The sequence below is a fragment of the Canis lupus genome, chromosome 28 (genome assembly GCF_003254725.2).
Source record: "Canis lupus dingo isolate Sandy chromosome 28, ASM325472v2, whole genome shotgun sequence".
Taxonomy (NCBI): Eukaryota; Metazoa; Chordata; class Mammalia; order Carnivora; family Canidae; genus Canis; species Canis lupus.
The window spans coordinates 26,123,226-26,139,899 of NC_064270.1; the positions used below are offsets into that span (position 1 = coordinate 26,123,226).

General features: G+C 32.9%; 1 protein-coding gene across 3 annotated transcripts in view; it reads left to right on the forward strand.

The window, feature by feature from the left end:
- ATRNL1 (attractin like 1) overlaps window positions 1-16,674 on the forward strand; it is a 779,330-nt gene that overhangs the window by 116,784 nt on the left and 645,872 nt on the right. For all 3 annotated transcript variants that reach the window (XM_049103125.1, XM_049103126.1, XM_025467337.3), the window contains exon 10: window positions 7,773-7,927. In XM_049103125.1, coding sequence (XP_048959082.1) covers window positions 7,773-7,927 — 155 coding nt within the window. The remainder of the gene's footprint in view (window positions 1-7,772; window positions 7,928-16,674) is intronic.

The following is a 16,674-nucleotide window of genomic DNA, read 5'->3' on the forward strand; positions in this document are numbered from 1 at the left end:
CAGATGCTTAACTGACTGAACCATCCAGGCACCTCTCATTCTTCATTTTAGTAGTTTGAGTTTTCTCTTTCTTTTTATTCTTGCACAGTATACCTAAGGGTTTGTCAGGATTTTCTTTTTTTTTTTTTTTTTTTTTTTTTTGTCTTTTAAAAGAAAGAACTTCCAGCTGCATTCATTTTCTTTATTGTGTTTTTCAGTCTATTTTATAGTATTTTGTGTTTTAATTTTCAAAATCTTTTTGCTATAGGCTTGGTTTGCCCTTTTGTCCAGTCTCTTACAGTGGAGGTTTTTAAGTTATGGAATTTTATTTTTTTCTTTAAATATATGTGTCTACAAATAAGATATCTCTCTAAAATACTACTTTTGGTGTATTCCATGTTTGTCTTGTCTGCATTTTTATTCATCTCAAAGTATTTTCTAAAATGCTTGGGATTTTTTCTTTGACCCATTTATTATTTTGAAGTTTTTGTTTCATTTCCACATATATGTGATTTTTCCAAATAACCTTCTTTTTGTTTTAATTATTTTAATTCCAGTATAGTTACCACAGTGTTATATTAGCCTCAGGTGTACAGTATAGTATTCAACAATTCCACAAGCACCTTATGCTCATCATGACAAATGAACTGCTTAATCCCTATCATGTATTTTTTTAAAGATTTTATTTATTTATTCATGAGTGATGCAGAGAGAGAGGCAGAGACATAGGCAGAGCCTGAAGTGGGACTCGATCCCGGGATCACGCCCGGTGCCAAAGGCAGAAGCTCAACCACTGACCCACCCTGGCATCCCCCTATCATGTATTTAATCGATTAAACATCCCCTCACACCTTCCCCTCTGATAACCAACAATTTGTTCTCTATATTTAAGAGTCTTTTTCTTGGTTTGTCTCTTTCTCTCTCCCTTTTTGTTCCTTTGTTTGTTTTATTTTTTAAATTCCACATATGAATGAAATCATATGGTATTTGTTTTTCTCTGACTCACTTATTTCACTTAGCATTGTATTCTGTAGCTCCGTCAAAGTCATTGCAAATGGCAAGATTTCATTATTTTTTATGGCTGAATAATATTCCATTGTGTATATATACATAACATCTTTATCCATCTATCGATGGACACTTGAGCTGCTTCCATAATTTGGCTATTGTATCCCAAATGATTTCTATTACTTATTTCTAATATCACTCCATTGTGGTCATAGAGCATGCGTTGTATGCCTAAATTTATTTAGTCTTATTTTATGCCCTAGCATTTGGTCATTCCTAGAGAATGTTACATATACACTTACAAAGATTTTGTATATTGGTAATGTTGGCTACCAAGTTCTCCATATATCTGTAGGGTCTAGTTGGTTTGTGGTATTATTCAGGTGTTGTATTTCCTTGTTTATCATATAGTTCAATCCATTTTTGAAAATGATTAGTGAAATTTGCTACTGTTATTGATTTGTCTATTTCTCTCTTGTACTCTGTCCATTTTTGCCTCATTTTTGGGAGGTTCTGTTGTAAAGTCATGTATGTTTATAATTGCCATATCTTCCTGATGGACTGATCGTTTTATCAGTTTTATCCTTTTAAGAAATATCACTGTTGAAGTCTAGGAACATTTTTGTTTTAATGTCTGTTTTGTTTGATGTTATTATAGTTCCTCCAGCTTTCTAATGTTTATTATCTATATAGTATCTTTTAAAAATCCATTTTCCTGGGTAGCCCCAGTGGCTTAGCGGTTTAGCGCCACTGTTGGCCAGGTTTGTGATCCTGGAGACCCGGGATTGAGTCCCACGTCCGGCTCCTTGCACGGAGCCTGCTTCCCCGTCTGCCTGTGTCTCTGCCTCTCTCTCTGTGTCTCTCATGAGTAAATAAATAAAATCTTAAAAAAAAATCATTTTTCTTTAATCCTTTTTTTAAATTTGTACCTTTCAAATCTAAAGTATGTCTCCTGGAGAGAGCATCTAGTTGGTACTTTTTTTTTTTTAATCCTGTCTCACAGTCTCTGCCTTTTATTTGTATATTTAATAGTTTTAATTTCATGTTATTTTTGATGTAGTTGAATTTGTCTGCCATTTTATTTTTTAAATATCTCATTTGTTACTCTAGATAATACTTTTTGTTACTCTTTTTTATAGCTCTGTTTGCATTAATTAAATATTTTCTAGTGTAACATTTTAATTCTTTAATAGTTTTTTAAAAAATATAATCATTTTAGTTACTTCTTTAGTGTTGATTTTAGGGCTTATCATATATACCTTATCAGAATATACATCAGACTCACCCTAACTTAACTCCAGTAAAATATAAAAATGTTCCTCTTACAGAACTCTCTTCCCTTTTTTAAAATCTTTTTTGTGGTATTACAGTTATATATAGAATATCTATATTTGTTCCAAAAATCAATAATATATTGTTATTATACTAACTTTATATGATTTTTTCTTTCAAAGAACAGAGGAAAGAAGAACAAATATATATTTCTTATATAAACTTATTATTGAATATTTTTGTGTACTTATTTTTCATTTGTTCCTCTTGATTTGCATTACTATTTGGTATCAACGTCTTCAGTCTGTTACTTTGTGCTGTTATTGTTCAATATATTACATTTCTATGTTATAGGTCCAACAATACAATTATATATGTGTTGTTTTATAATAATTGTTTTTCAAATGTATTAGGAAAAGAAGAAGAAATATGCATTCATACTTTTATAATTACATAGTTGTCTTTTCGAGCACTCTGGATTGAAATAACTGATCTAAGATAGAAGAACTTCCTTTAATATCTTGTAAAGCAGATCTTCTACCAACAAATTTTAATTTTTATTCATGTGCTAATTGTCTTTATTTGGTTTATTTTTGAGAGATTTATAAATATGAGATTCTTGGTTGACCATTTTTTTCAGATTTCTTGAGGTAAAATTGACAGATGAAAATTGTGTATATTTAAGGTATACATGTGATTTTTGATACACATACACATTGGAAAATAATCACCATCATCATCATTTTACATAGTTACCATTTTTTTGGTGTGTATGGTGAGATTGCTTATGATGCACTGCTTAGCCAATAAATTTAAAGTATACAGTACAGTCTTATTGACTGTAGTAACCGTGCTGTACATTAGATCTCCAGAGCTTATTTATCTTGCACAACTGAAACTTTGTATGCTTTGACCTACATCTCTCCATTTCCCCCATTCTCAGCTCTTGCAAACACCATTTTGCTCTCTTCTCTTTTGAGTTTACTTTTTTAGATTTCACATAAAAGTCAAATCATACAGTATTTGTCTCTCTGTGTCTGGCTTATTTCACTTAGGATAATTTTCTCCAGATTCATCTATTTTGTTGTCAATGGCAGAATTTCCTCCTTTTAAAAAGCTGAATAATACTATATATATTTATATTTATATTGCATTTTTAAAAATTCATTCATCTATTGATGGACACAGGTTTGTTTCCGTCTTGGCTACTATGAATAATGCTTCAGTGAACATGAGAATGAAGATATATTTTTGAGATAATGATTTCATTCCTTTGGACATATACCCAAGAAGTGAGATTGCTTAATAATATGATAGCTCTTAGTAGTTCTATTTTTAATTTTTTTTGGAGGCTCGAAACTGTAATTGATTATATCAATTTACTTTCCCACCAGCAGTGTAAAAAAGGTTCGTTTTACTCCACTTCCTTAGCAACACTTGTTATTTCTTGTCTTTTCCATTATAGCTATTCTAACAGGTATGAAGTGACATCTCATTTTGGTTTTATTTGTATTTCCTTGATGATTATGGGTGTTGAATACTTTTTCATTATCTGATGGCAATCTGTATGTCTTTGTAAAAATATCTATTTATATCCTCTGTCCATTGTTTAATTGGATTATTCTTTTTTATTGAGATATATGAGTTTTTATATAATTTGGATATTATATTTTCTCCATTCTGCAAAGCCAGGTCCAGTGCTGAGGGCCTCCCACTTTTTTTCCCTTGGGCAGTGCCTGAAGTGTTCAGGGTTATGCTTTTTCTACAAAAAAACAGAGTTGACCCAGCTATCTGTGTGTGCTCATGAACCATCTGCAGAAGCTCAAGTGTGCTACATGGGGGAGAGGGATTTATGGATTGCTTGGGGCATATTTGTGCTATTTGGGGTAAGTCTGCAGGTGGTGTATCCTATGAAGTTCATAGGTAGGCCTCTTGGTGGAGTTCACGAGGTGGTTGGTGGAATTGTTTGTTGGGTTCTGTGCCTCATTTGCTGTGAGCACCCTTTTTCTTCCTCTTCCAATCTTTTCATCATTCTGGATGGGTAAGAAAGAAGTGGTCCTCTTGGGCATAATCCTACTTGGCTGTGGAAGCCAGATACGTATTATGCTCCCACTTCCCCCTTGGGAGTAATTGTAGGTTGAAGGGGTTTCTCTTGGGAATAAGCTGTGTTGCCTTGGGGAAGAGGTGATGTGGTAATATGATATTGTTCTTCTTACCCTCCTCAGTCGTCCTATTCTTAGAATTTTTGCTTCAAGTGATACTGAGACTTCTGGGCTCCCACACAGTTACTCCTATCTCTTCATAGTTGATAAAATCTGTTTTTGTGGGAGGATGAGGTCAGAAAACTCTTCTTCCACCTCATATCTCAGTCTCTGAGACCTCCATCTCAGTATTTTGACATTTTTTTTTTCATTCAGCACTTTGCATATGTCATTCCACTGCCATTTGGCCTTTATGGTTTCTAATGTGAAGTCTGCTGTTTGTCCTATTGGGGTTCTCTTGTATACAAGCAAAAAAAAAATCATCTTCCTCTTGCTGCTTTTGAGATTTTCTCTTTCTCCATAGTCTTCAGCATTTTTACTATTTTATGTCTGAGTGTGGTTCTTCCTGTATTTTTTCCTATTTGGAGTTCGTTGAGCTATTTGGATGTGTATATTAATATTTTTCATCAAATTTAGGAAGTTATAAGACATATTTGGAAAACTTTTTACTTCTTTCTCCTCTGCATTAATATTCTTAGTAAATGTATGTAGTTGTTAATAATGTTCCACATTTCTTATATGCTCTGTTCATTTTCTTTTCTTAATCTTCAGATAGCAGAATCTCTATTTTTCTATCTTCTACTTTTATTTTTTTCCTTCTGCTTGCTGAAATTTACCATTGGGCTTCCTTTGTAAATTTAAAAATTTTTATTATTATACTTTTGAACTCTGGGTTTTCTTTTTTTTGGTGACTTCTGTATCTTTTATTGTATATTTGATAAAACTGTCATGTTTTCCTTTACTTTTTTAAACCTGTGTTTTTTAAGGCTGAACATATTTATAATAGCGGCTTTGAAGTCTTTTTTGCTTCATCTGACATCTGTGGTCTCTCAAAGGCAATTCTGTTGCCTGCTTTTCCCCCTGTCTATAGGTTACTCAATCCTAGTTCATGGCATGCCATAATTTGCATGCATTTTGTTGCCTGCACTGGAAAATTTAGATAACATATTGTAGCAACTCTGGATCCTGCTTTTTCCTCCTTTTCTGGAACTTTTATAATATTATTTATTTAGCGACTTCGCTGAACTGTGTTAGTGAAGTCTTTTTCTTCCTCCAGTGGATCCTCTGATGTTGCTCCTCAAAGGAAGCAGCCTGGAGATGCACTGAATCACCCCTAGATGACAGTAGTGTTAGCCGGGCTTTCTAAATTTTTCCTCTGACCTCCCTGGTAAACTGTCTGACTCTATTACAACCATCTGCTGGCAACAAGTAACTGCTGACTGACTGTCTATTCTTCTCAACCATGATCTGGGTCATAAATTGCTCCTTATTGTACTTGAATTTAATCTCAACCCTTTTTCAGGGGCAGTCTTTGGCCAATCTTAGAGATTCTGACCCTCATAGGGCTTTTATTAGCTGTCTTTCCCCCTGCTTTTCTCTGGCAAATTTCTATGTTTTAGCTGAATGTTCTCATGGAGTTGCCAACTGTCTCTTAATTGCTTACAAAGAAATCTCCATTATTTTTGAGAGTGCCCTTAAGGCTTAAAGTTTCCTACTTTCTGTTACAAATAAACTCAGTTCCCTTGGAAGATCTATGGCACTTCCTTTTTTCTTAGCTTGCCTCTCCCTGGTGTGGGATAGGATGAGAGTCTGTGCTAGTACCTTGGAATTGTAAGTGGGGTTAGTAGTTCCTCTTGGAGTGATACTACTGTGCAGGGTAATAGATGGGGATTGTGGCCTTTGCTCTTCCCAGCTTGCATGGAACTCCTTTCCTATGACTGATGTGGGTGAAAATTTGTTGGCCCTCTTAGCCTGTGAGACCTGGTGTATAGCTTGCACCCTATAAATGGGGGCTAGGAAGAGGATGAACATTTAGACCTCTCATGCTTTCTCCTCGAATAGAGTTTCTGTCACTCAGACCTGGGGGCCATGAGAAAAGTTGGCTGTCTGCTATTCCTGGTTAGATATCAGTGGTCTGGACTAGGAGCTGAGGAATGAAGGAGTTCTCTGTTCTTAGCTCTACCCACTGGGGGTTGAACTTCTGTCTTGCCAAACTGGTTGTGTATTTATGTGGTGACGGGGGATACTGATATGGGGAAGGATTGGAGTAGATAATGGGTCAGATATCATGGACGACTCTGTTCTTACTGAAATTTAGTAGATATTCTTGAGTAAATATTTATTTGTTATTGCTCTTACTAATTTTTTCTGAGAACTTAAATGTCTTTTTTTTGGTAATTTTTACCAATTATAGTTCTCTCCTTATAGATAGTTTTTGGAATTCCCTATATTGACATTCTGGAAGTCAGCTCCACATTCTTTAAGCATGAATTTCTATAGTGTTTTGAGATATATACTATATATGCCTTACTTTCCTGTATTTACTAGATTTACATTCTGATTCATTTTTAGTACCAGTGCTTTATTTAGAATACTTATGAAATATTGATTCATATTGTCATGCAGTTTATTATATGTCAGTACATTAAGGTAAAATACAATTATGAGCATATATTTATAGTACTTTCTCTCAGTTAAATTTTAATTAAAAGAACATTTATATTAATTTAATGTTTCTCAAAACTGCATTGTGATTTTATGCAATATGGATCTATCAAAATAATCTTAAGCAAAAGAACGTACATGCAAATTAATACAAGCTATATAATTCTATTTTAAAAGTACAATGACAGCAATACAAATAGAACAAACAATCCTAAAGTTGATAAGGAACCACAAAAGAATCAGAACAGTGGTGTTCTTTTTTTTAAAAAAAAATCTCCATACTGTTTACTTAGGTATATTCATCTTGTGAAAAATCCATTGAATTTTAGACTTATGTGCACTTTTGTGTATGTTATATTTAAATAAAAACAAAAAGTGTAATATGGGATCCATATGAATTATTAGTTTTGCTGAACTGAATACAGTTCAGTAAATTTATTATATTCAATAACTTTTTATTTGCTTTGGTATTTAAAACTGGTGGTACCTCATCCTCTAGTTTTAAGGATACTTGTTTCCTATTTTATAGATGAAATAAAAGTTCAAAATATAAATTATTATAAAATCATGAACAATTATGTTTAATATTGTGTTTCTCAAAGCATTTTAAGATACTGTGAATCTCAAAATATTTTACAAATATTGAAACTTAGAGGCCATTTATGAGTTGTTAAAATAAAGCATGTTATTTTCACAATTCGAAGGAAAATTCTATAAGCGAGTTAGACCCTTTATATATATATATATATATAAAATCAGGGAGGTCTTTTTATCCTTTGTAATACATTTTTAAATTTTATCCTGTAGGACTATTTTGAAAGAAAGTGGGTTTGCCAGATACCTTCATTCAGCTGTTCTTATCAATGGAGCTATGCTTATTTTTGGAGGAAATACCCATAATGACACTTCCTTGAGTAACGGTGCAAAATGTTTTTCTGCCGATTTCCTGGCATATGACATAGGTATGTATCTGTTAGGATTGTACAAAGTAGGAAATATCAGAAATTTGTCATTTAGAGATTCTCAAATACATTAATCAACAGCATGTGTATATGTCATTTTAGAGATAAATTCAGTGACAGATTATGAATGGAATTCTAATTTCAGCACAGTAGTAGCATAGGGTCAAGAGAACAGACATTCTAGGTTTGAACGTCCTTTTTGAAGGCTGTTGTATATTGTATCCCTACGTGAGTACTTTATCAGTCTATTGTATTGACTGTTGCCATATTGGTTTTGATAACATGTAGATATGGAGCACTGTCAAATTATGTAAATTATAAATAGTGGGAATGCAACCATTTTAGTGTTAGTGGGTATGAGCAAAGATGTATTTATTTATTTATTTATTGAAGATTTTATTTATTCATGAGAAGCACAGAGAGAGAGAGAGAGAGAGAGGCAGAGACACAGGAAGAGGGAGAAGCAGGCTCCATGCAGGGAGCCCGATGTGGGACTGTCTCCAGGATCATGCCCTGGGCGGAAGGCGGCACTAAACCACTGAGCCACCCGGGCTGCCCCAAATTTGCATTTAAATTAAACATACAGATACAGTTACTTGGTGTAGGAAGATGATAGAAGTAAAGAAAGGAGAATAAAGACAGTAGAGCTAAAGTAAGATTTGGAGATAAAATAGAACCCAGAATGTATCTAGGAATGGAGGTAACTGAATAAGAATATTTTCCAGAGAACCAGAAATACAGTACATTTATACAGTTTGCTTAATTTCAATTATGCTATCTATATTTCTATCAATTTTTAAATATTAAATGATTGTATTTTTTTAAATACTAAATTTAGCATCCCAGTGGACCATTGTAGTGAAAATATTTCTTCTCTTCGTATCGTTTTATAGATCAAGCCTACTCGATCTCTAAAATATATTTAGCAGTAGTTCAGAGAGCTTTTAATTGATGGTGCAAAGTAATATGCCAATTTTAACCTATTAAGAAAATTTCTGATAAATAAAAATAAAAGAAATCAAAGAGTAATACATTTAATAGATTTGAGAGGTATGCTTTGGCTCTTAAACATCAAAAAGGCGCCTAGTCTACTTTGAAGAATTATTTCAAGTGGTGACATATAAAGAAAATTATGCCTATTAATAAGAACTTTGATTTTTATACTGCTGTACATTTGGAAGGAAATTCCTGGTAATAAAATCAAACATACTAAAAAAAATTAAGCATATTTTTTGACTCTAAACAGTATCTGTCTGTGGTTAATCATTAAAAAATAACAATCCACTGCCTTTAGAAATTTTAGATACTAAATAAGTCTTTATCTTTTTGGACTAATAATTTGAAGTGATAACTCATTTTCAAAATTGGATTGTCTCGGCTTTTAGAAGGCTTATAAATTAGTGCTAAGATCATGAAAAATGGATTAAATGATGTACTGAATCTAGGCTCCCATTTTATGATCTGTCATTGCCAGGCCGGGGCTGTCAACATCTGTCATTTGACCGTGATGATGAGACAGTAAGGTTATTTCTCTGGAAGTAGATGAAGGGATTTTATTTTGTTTTGTCTTGTTTTTCACTTCTGAATAAAAATAGAAAAGTGTAGAATTTGTTTTTATTGTTAAAAACCTAAGGGAGGTTTTGAACTTTTTCAGAAGATTCTTCAAGGAGTTTCACCTATTATTTGTACTTTAATGGAGAAATTAATGTTGAACTATTTTGTAGCTGACATATTGGGAAATTATTTTTATTCTTTCCATATTGTTCAAGATTATTATGTTTTGGAGTTTATCAAAAAAGCTCATGTAGCTGAAAAATATTAGAGGTGTTAGTTTGAGAGAAAGAGATCAGATTATCATTATTCTAATTACTCTTTGCTGAGTGTTTCCAAAAATTAGATAGTATGCTAAAGGCTTTATATATAGTATCTTAACTTTTCTTATAATTTTGTAACAACGTGTTAATAAACTCCTTTCCAGAATAGTAAGCCCAAAACCATATAGGCAGTAAGTGGTACATCTAGCTTTTGTAACTCCTAAAACTTGTGATAATCTTTTTGCTTGAGTACCACATGCTGCTGTTTATTTGGGTCCATTGTATGTTCTTATTTTTTTTTTATGTTCTTAATTTTGACAATACATTTTCAGACACTTATGTTTATTAATATTCCTTAATGCTATGGAAAGATAGAAGCAAATATCTGTTTTATTTTTTTAAGCAAATTGTTCGATGGGAAAAAGAATAACATTTCAAACAGTTTTACATTTCAACATAACATTAACAATTAACAATATTAACAAAAACGTAAAGCAACTATGCAATTTAACATAGGATAAAAGTGTTCTGTTTTATCTCATTTGATTATTTTTGTGTAGTTCCCAATAAAGTTCTCCCCCCAAATTTGTTTTTATTTTTTTGGGTTTGTGGTATCAAATGTTGGAATATTTTCCTGGGAAAAGTATTTTTTTATATTTCAGAAATGTCTTCCAAAATAATTGTTTTCTTTATGGAGTATATTTTTTGGGAATAAAATACAACCATTGCATAATGAACCAACTTAAAAATAGATGTGTTTTGAAAAAGGTCATCTTGCTAATTTTTGTCTAGTATACTACCCTTGGACTTTTATGGCATATTTAACTGGAGTGCACCTGAGGAGTTAGCTGGTTGCTTTGTGTTTTACGATGTTTAAATAAATAAGAATATTTGCTCCAATACTAATTTTTCATTGCTCTAAAAAGTACAATTTCAATCTTAATGCCATAGTAAATTTTACATAGTGAATATTGTTAATCTTTGAGTATATAACCTTGCTTTCACAGTTCTCATTGTTATATTATAGATGATAGATGTGGAAGGCACATACCTGTGATTTTTTTAACATGACTGTACCTTGGCATCCACCTTGAAGATTGTAGGGAAAAAACTTAGATCTGTATAATCTGATTTTCTTAGATTATCACTGGGCACCTATATTTTAAAAAAGTAACTCAAGTGCAATTGGTAATAGACTCAGGGCTAGTGAATGAGACTCAGTCAACCATAATATAAAGAATGATATATTACTTAATGTTCTTGTCTGTAAATCTAGCTTGAAATCAGATAACTTATTTTTTTTTCTTATTGCTAGTGGTATTTTTATTGCTTTCAGAAAGCTACCATGACACTTCATTCAAGATTAAAATAATCCTTGTGGTAAAGATGTAATTACATCTTTCTGTTAAATATGTAATGGAAAAACATGCATGTTGATCTCATGTTGTTAGACATTTATACTTTCAAACTATTTGGCTGTGCACAGTACACATTGTCATAAAAGTCATTTTTCTAGGGTTTGAAGGAAAAAAGGTATCAGATGGTTTGTTTGTTTTTCACATCTCTAAAGTGTCACTAGGTGATTGAGGATTTCTACATTTACAAGTGAGAGATTGTCATGAATTGAAACATACCTTGGGATCAAACTGAATTTTCAGACTGTATTTCAGAATCATCAAATGAAGAGGGATTACAAGAATTTTTGGTGGGCCTAACATAGAATTATGATGCTTTTAATTATAAATGGTAGTTTTTACTCTTTAATAAGAAAATTTACCTAGCGGTTAAGAGGATGTGTAGAATTCTGAGCAATGTGGTTAAGACAGAACAAAACAGAGGATCATAAAGGAAGAGAGGAAAAAATAAAACAAGACAAAATCAGGGAGACAAACCAAAAGAGACTGAGGAAACAAACAGGGTCACTGGAGGGGTGGCGGGTAAGGGGGTGGGGTTAACTCTGTGATGACCAGTAAAGAGGTCATGTGATGTAATGAGCACTGGGTATTATATAAGATTCACTGACCTCTACCTCTGAAACCAATAGTATGTTATATGTTAATAAATTGAATTTAAATAAAAATTTAAAAAAGAGGATGTATAGAATTCTGAACAAGATGAAGAATAACTCAGAGATAGAATGATCATATTTTTTCTTCAAGAAGATAATAGAAACAAGAAAATATGATTTTCTGATTACTTCAGAATAGAGTAAGGAGTAGGATTTATATTAGAAATACATCTTGCAGAAAGCAGATATATTGAAACTAAAGCTGAAATTTCAAATCAGATCAAAATAATGAGTTTAAAAAATTTGTTGTATTTTTTCAAGATTTATTTATTTGAGAGAGTCAAGCAGAGGGAAGGGTAGAGGGAGAGAATCTCATGCAGACTTCTGGCTAAGCGCAGTGCCCCACATGAGGCTTTACCCCAGGACCCTGAGATCATGACCTGAGCCAAAATCGAGTCGGACTCTTAACCGACTGAGCCACCTAGGCACCCCTATTTTATTTTTTTTAAGTGAGCTCTACATCCATTGTGGAGCTTGAACTCAGAACTCTGAGATCAAGAGTTGTGTGGTCTACCAAGTGAGCAAGCCAGTGCTCTAATAATCTAAGAGTTTTTAAAATAAATTTCTTGAGCATGACAGTTTACTTATGATGTTAATTTCTTGGTAGGTGATTATTTAAAAAAAAAACTCAGGATAAAACTTAAAAGTAATTTTATATTTGCAGAAGTAGTACTATTTTAATTGGTAATATGTAATAGTATGTATAGTTAACCACACTGTTAAAACACAGTGAAGTTGTAGTTCACTATACCCTTTAAAATCACTTGACTAGTTTATGAAGCATGGCATGCATGTTTTTGTACACCCCTGGGGAGTGTGTGTGTGTATATGTATAATGGATACAATTTTATAAGGTATATAATTTCATTAAAAATCATTTTAAAATGAAAACATCTAATTATTTAATTTTTTAAAAAGATTTTATTTATTTATTCATGAAAGACACACACACAGAGACAGAAAATAGGGAGAGGGAGAAGCAGGCTCCCTATAGGGAGCCTGATGTGAGACTTGATCCCAGGATTCTCGAATCAGGACCTGAACTGAAGGCAGATGCTCAACCACTAAACCACCAGGTGTCTCTAATTATTTAATTTTTTGAACACTCCAGTGAAATTATAAGAATTCCAACCTACTTGAGCTTCATGTTTATAATTATTTTCATTTTCTGGAGGACATTTTATTCCTTTCTTTGTTAATATTTCCCTATGCTCTTAGTTGAGTTCTTAGGGTTATTCCTTGGTGAAAGCAGCACCCCTTGCCTGATCACTTGAAAGAACTGTTTGTTTCTCTTTGTCGTCAGAAAAACTCTTGAAATTATTCTCACATTTTTTTCACTGCATTTAGCCAAGAACTGTTTTTAGCTTGACTCTGTTTTTTTGCTCAAGGATTCTTTTCTTTCTATAATACTATTATATAGAAGAAATAGTAACTTCTTCCTTTTTAAAAAAGAAGCCAATAAGTAAAGGAAAAAACGACCTTTCATTTTGAGAAAAGAGAGAACTAATATTTGTTAAATGTTTCCTGTGGTTCTTGGCACTTAACATGTTCTTTATGATGTAATGTTCATAACCTCTAATAACACCTATATAGTACATATTATGATATTCATTAATAGGAGAAGAAACTGATTTAGCATGGTTAAACCCAAAGTCACGTAGGTCATGAGATGGTATATTCAGAATTTGAAGCCAAGCCTAAGTTCAAATTTCTTTTGATTCTACCATTATGCTATGATAATGATTTTTCCCCTTAACATGAAGAAATTTGAATGGTCTTTAATTGTGGAATGGATGTATAATATTTGGTAATGTGGCAAGACACTCAAGAAAATAAATTTTATTAGCAGAGTTAATCAAATTTTTATGGTATATTTGAATTTTATTGTGTCTCTCCTCTCCCACAAATTAACCAGAAAATACTGATCTCAAGACAGAAAATCAAGGAGAAAGAAAAGAATAGTGAACAGTAAATCTCTCTTTCTCTTAACATATCTATTAGCATTTGGAGACATTGTTTTGAATGTAAAAATTACTGAATACAGATTCTTGTAATAAAATATAAAACTGAAAGAAAGTTTTCAAATGTCTTAACAAAATGTCTTCCCCAGGGGAAGAAGGCAGAGGAAAGCAGTCGTGAATATAGAATCAAAACTTTAAAATAAATCATTAGCAAATAGAACTCAACAATGTTTCAAAAGTATAATAAATTATGCCCAAGTTGGAGTTATTCTAGGAATTGATGTATGATTTATTATCAAGGAATCCTTAAATATCATTTTTACATCAGGACTATGTACAGAAGCCAACAGGAAATAACATTGTATGTTAAAACTATGAAATAATTTCAGTTAAGATTGAGAGTTGAATAGTGATATACATTTTTCCTGGTAGGGAGTAAGAAACTAAATAAATACTTGTTGAATGAATGCCAAGGGACAAAATCCTGAGTAGGGCTGTGGTGAGATAACCTAGGAGAAATGTGCAGCATTTACAGTATTAGGAGAAGGTTTGATCTAATGGGGGAAAAAACCCAATGAAGCACCATCACTTAAGGGGCAGATCGAAAAACATTTTGGCAACATCCAAAAATTTGGTTTTCTGTTATAAAATATACAAATCATTAATAGAAGTTTTTCTTTATATTCAATCTAGTTTTAAGTCTTACATATACAATCTGTGTTCTTTTTCATAATATGAATACTGACTGACTTCTGAACTGGCATTTCAATTGGATTTTTAAAAATCTTTAAAATATGTTTTGAAGTAGTACAGATACTTTCATGAAAAATATGAATACTTAGAGAAAAATAAGCCAGTGAGTATGCATTTTCCACCTGTACTATTTTATGCATCATTGATAAATTAAACCAGTCTCTAAATTTCAGCATAAATTCTTAATGTAATTATGTGGCTCTTCATAGCGACATAGTTCTGGCAGCACAGTATTCTGACTGTTGAAATTTGAGTTTGAGAGAATGGTAACTTTATTTTTTTGATCTTATGTATATTGAGTGTGCAGTTGGTAAATTAATATTTAGTACCTTTCAGTATAAGTTTTTTAAAAATCTATATTTCAGAGAGTATGTTTCACTTTGGTGGTTAGTCCTGTGTGATTTTTCTGTCGTCATGGAATGGTATTTTTGTCAGTTTTCATAATGTCAGTAGCCATGTGTGTTTTGCTTTCATTTGTGTAGCCTTGAACTGTTTGTTAAGTGATAATGACCTGAGTACTCTGGAAATACATTGTCTTCTTGGCAAGAAATACAATTATAGATTGTAGTCAGATTAATAATATAACAAACTTTATAATGTAATAATGGGAATAGATTATATGTAAACAAATTATATTTAATATTGAGCTTTAAGGCATTTCATAACTTATACATGTTGTAGGAAAGCCAATCTGTGATTTATAATGAATCCTGATCAAGAATGTAAAAATTCAGCAACAGAATTTATCTAGCTCAACCTTCTGTTTTGTAGTTATTGAAGAAGCTGGAAGGGATAAATAGAAAGCCTGTTTGTAACAACTGCTCTTATCTTTTTCTTATTCTGTTGAAAAATCCTGGCATATTGGGCAAATATCAGCAAGTATCAAAAAGTGTCTATATCTGCAACAGTTGCTTACCTCAAAAAACTTTTCTTAAGTTTGCAAGTTAAATTCTATTCTTTCTAAAGAGTTTTTTTTGTTTTTTTTGTTTTTGTTGTTTTTTGTTTTTTGTTTTTTGTTTTTTTTAGATTTTATTGATGTATTAGATAGGAAGAGAGAAAGAGTGCACGAGAGAGCAGGACAGCAGGGAAGGTTAGAGGGAGAAGGAGAAGCAGACTCCCCACTTAGCAGAGAGCCCAATGCAGGGCTCCATCCCAGGACCCTGGGATCATGACCTGAGCCGAAGGCAGATGCTTAACCAACTGAGCCACCTACGCACCCTGTCCCTAAATAGTTTTATGAATGAAAACAATTTGCCAGCAATTTTAAGATACTATAGAGGAAAACTCACATTTATTGTATTATATCAATCAGTACCGATTAGGTTATAGTGTGGCAACAAAAAATCCTTTCACAGTCTGGTTTCTCTGGAAAGCACATTCTGAGATAAGTTCAGGGTACTTATTAGGTCACTGGGATGAACAGCTGTTAAATGGAGGAGGAAGAAGCATGATTGGGCAGAGGGAAAAGTCAAATGGATATTAACAGCTACAGCCAATCCCAGGGGAATTTTGGAGTTGAAATGTCCATCAGTGTTGTCCTTTTTTAGGATGAAACAGCTAGGCCTTGATCAGTCATTGTATGAGAGTGATTCTTAGGGCAGGAACTTGGGTAAGGAAGCTCTTTGTACGTGGCTAACGCAGTCTCCACAAGGGCTGGTAGCTCAATGATCTTCAGTGATAGCAATCCTAGCAGCAGGGGCAACAGATCCTTTCTGAAGTTGTATTTAGGCAGTGCATATCCATGTGCATCAGAATTCATTTTTGAGCTACTCAAGCCACTTCAAATACATTTGTCAAAAGGTCCTCTAGGATTCCAGTGACCCATTCTTCCTGGGGGAAACCTAGATTATTGATTTGGCTTCTGCAGCTAGTCTCAGGGCTACAACTGATACTCATCATGTTCTCCCTCTATTAATTTTTCTAATTTTCTAAATATTCCTTACCCTCAGTTGGAACTTCTTCTGATCTCCATTCTCTACCTGGTGGCATGACCCAGACCTTTACCCTTAGGTATTTGAACCCCTAGTCATCATATACCTCCTGCTCTGGGTATTGAACTTGCCCATTTACCACCACCCTTGGCAAGAGGATGCCAAGAGACACTTAGCGGGTCATTTGTGTACCAAACATCTTCCTCTGCTCTTATTTTGT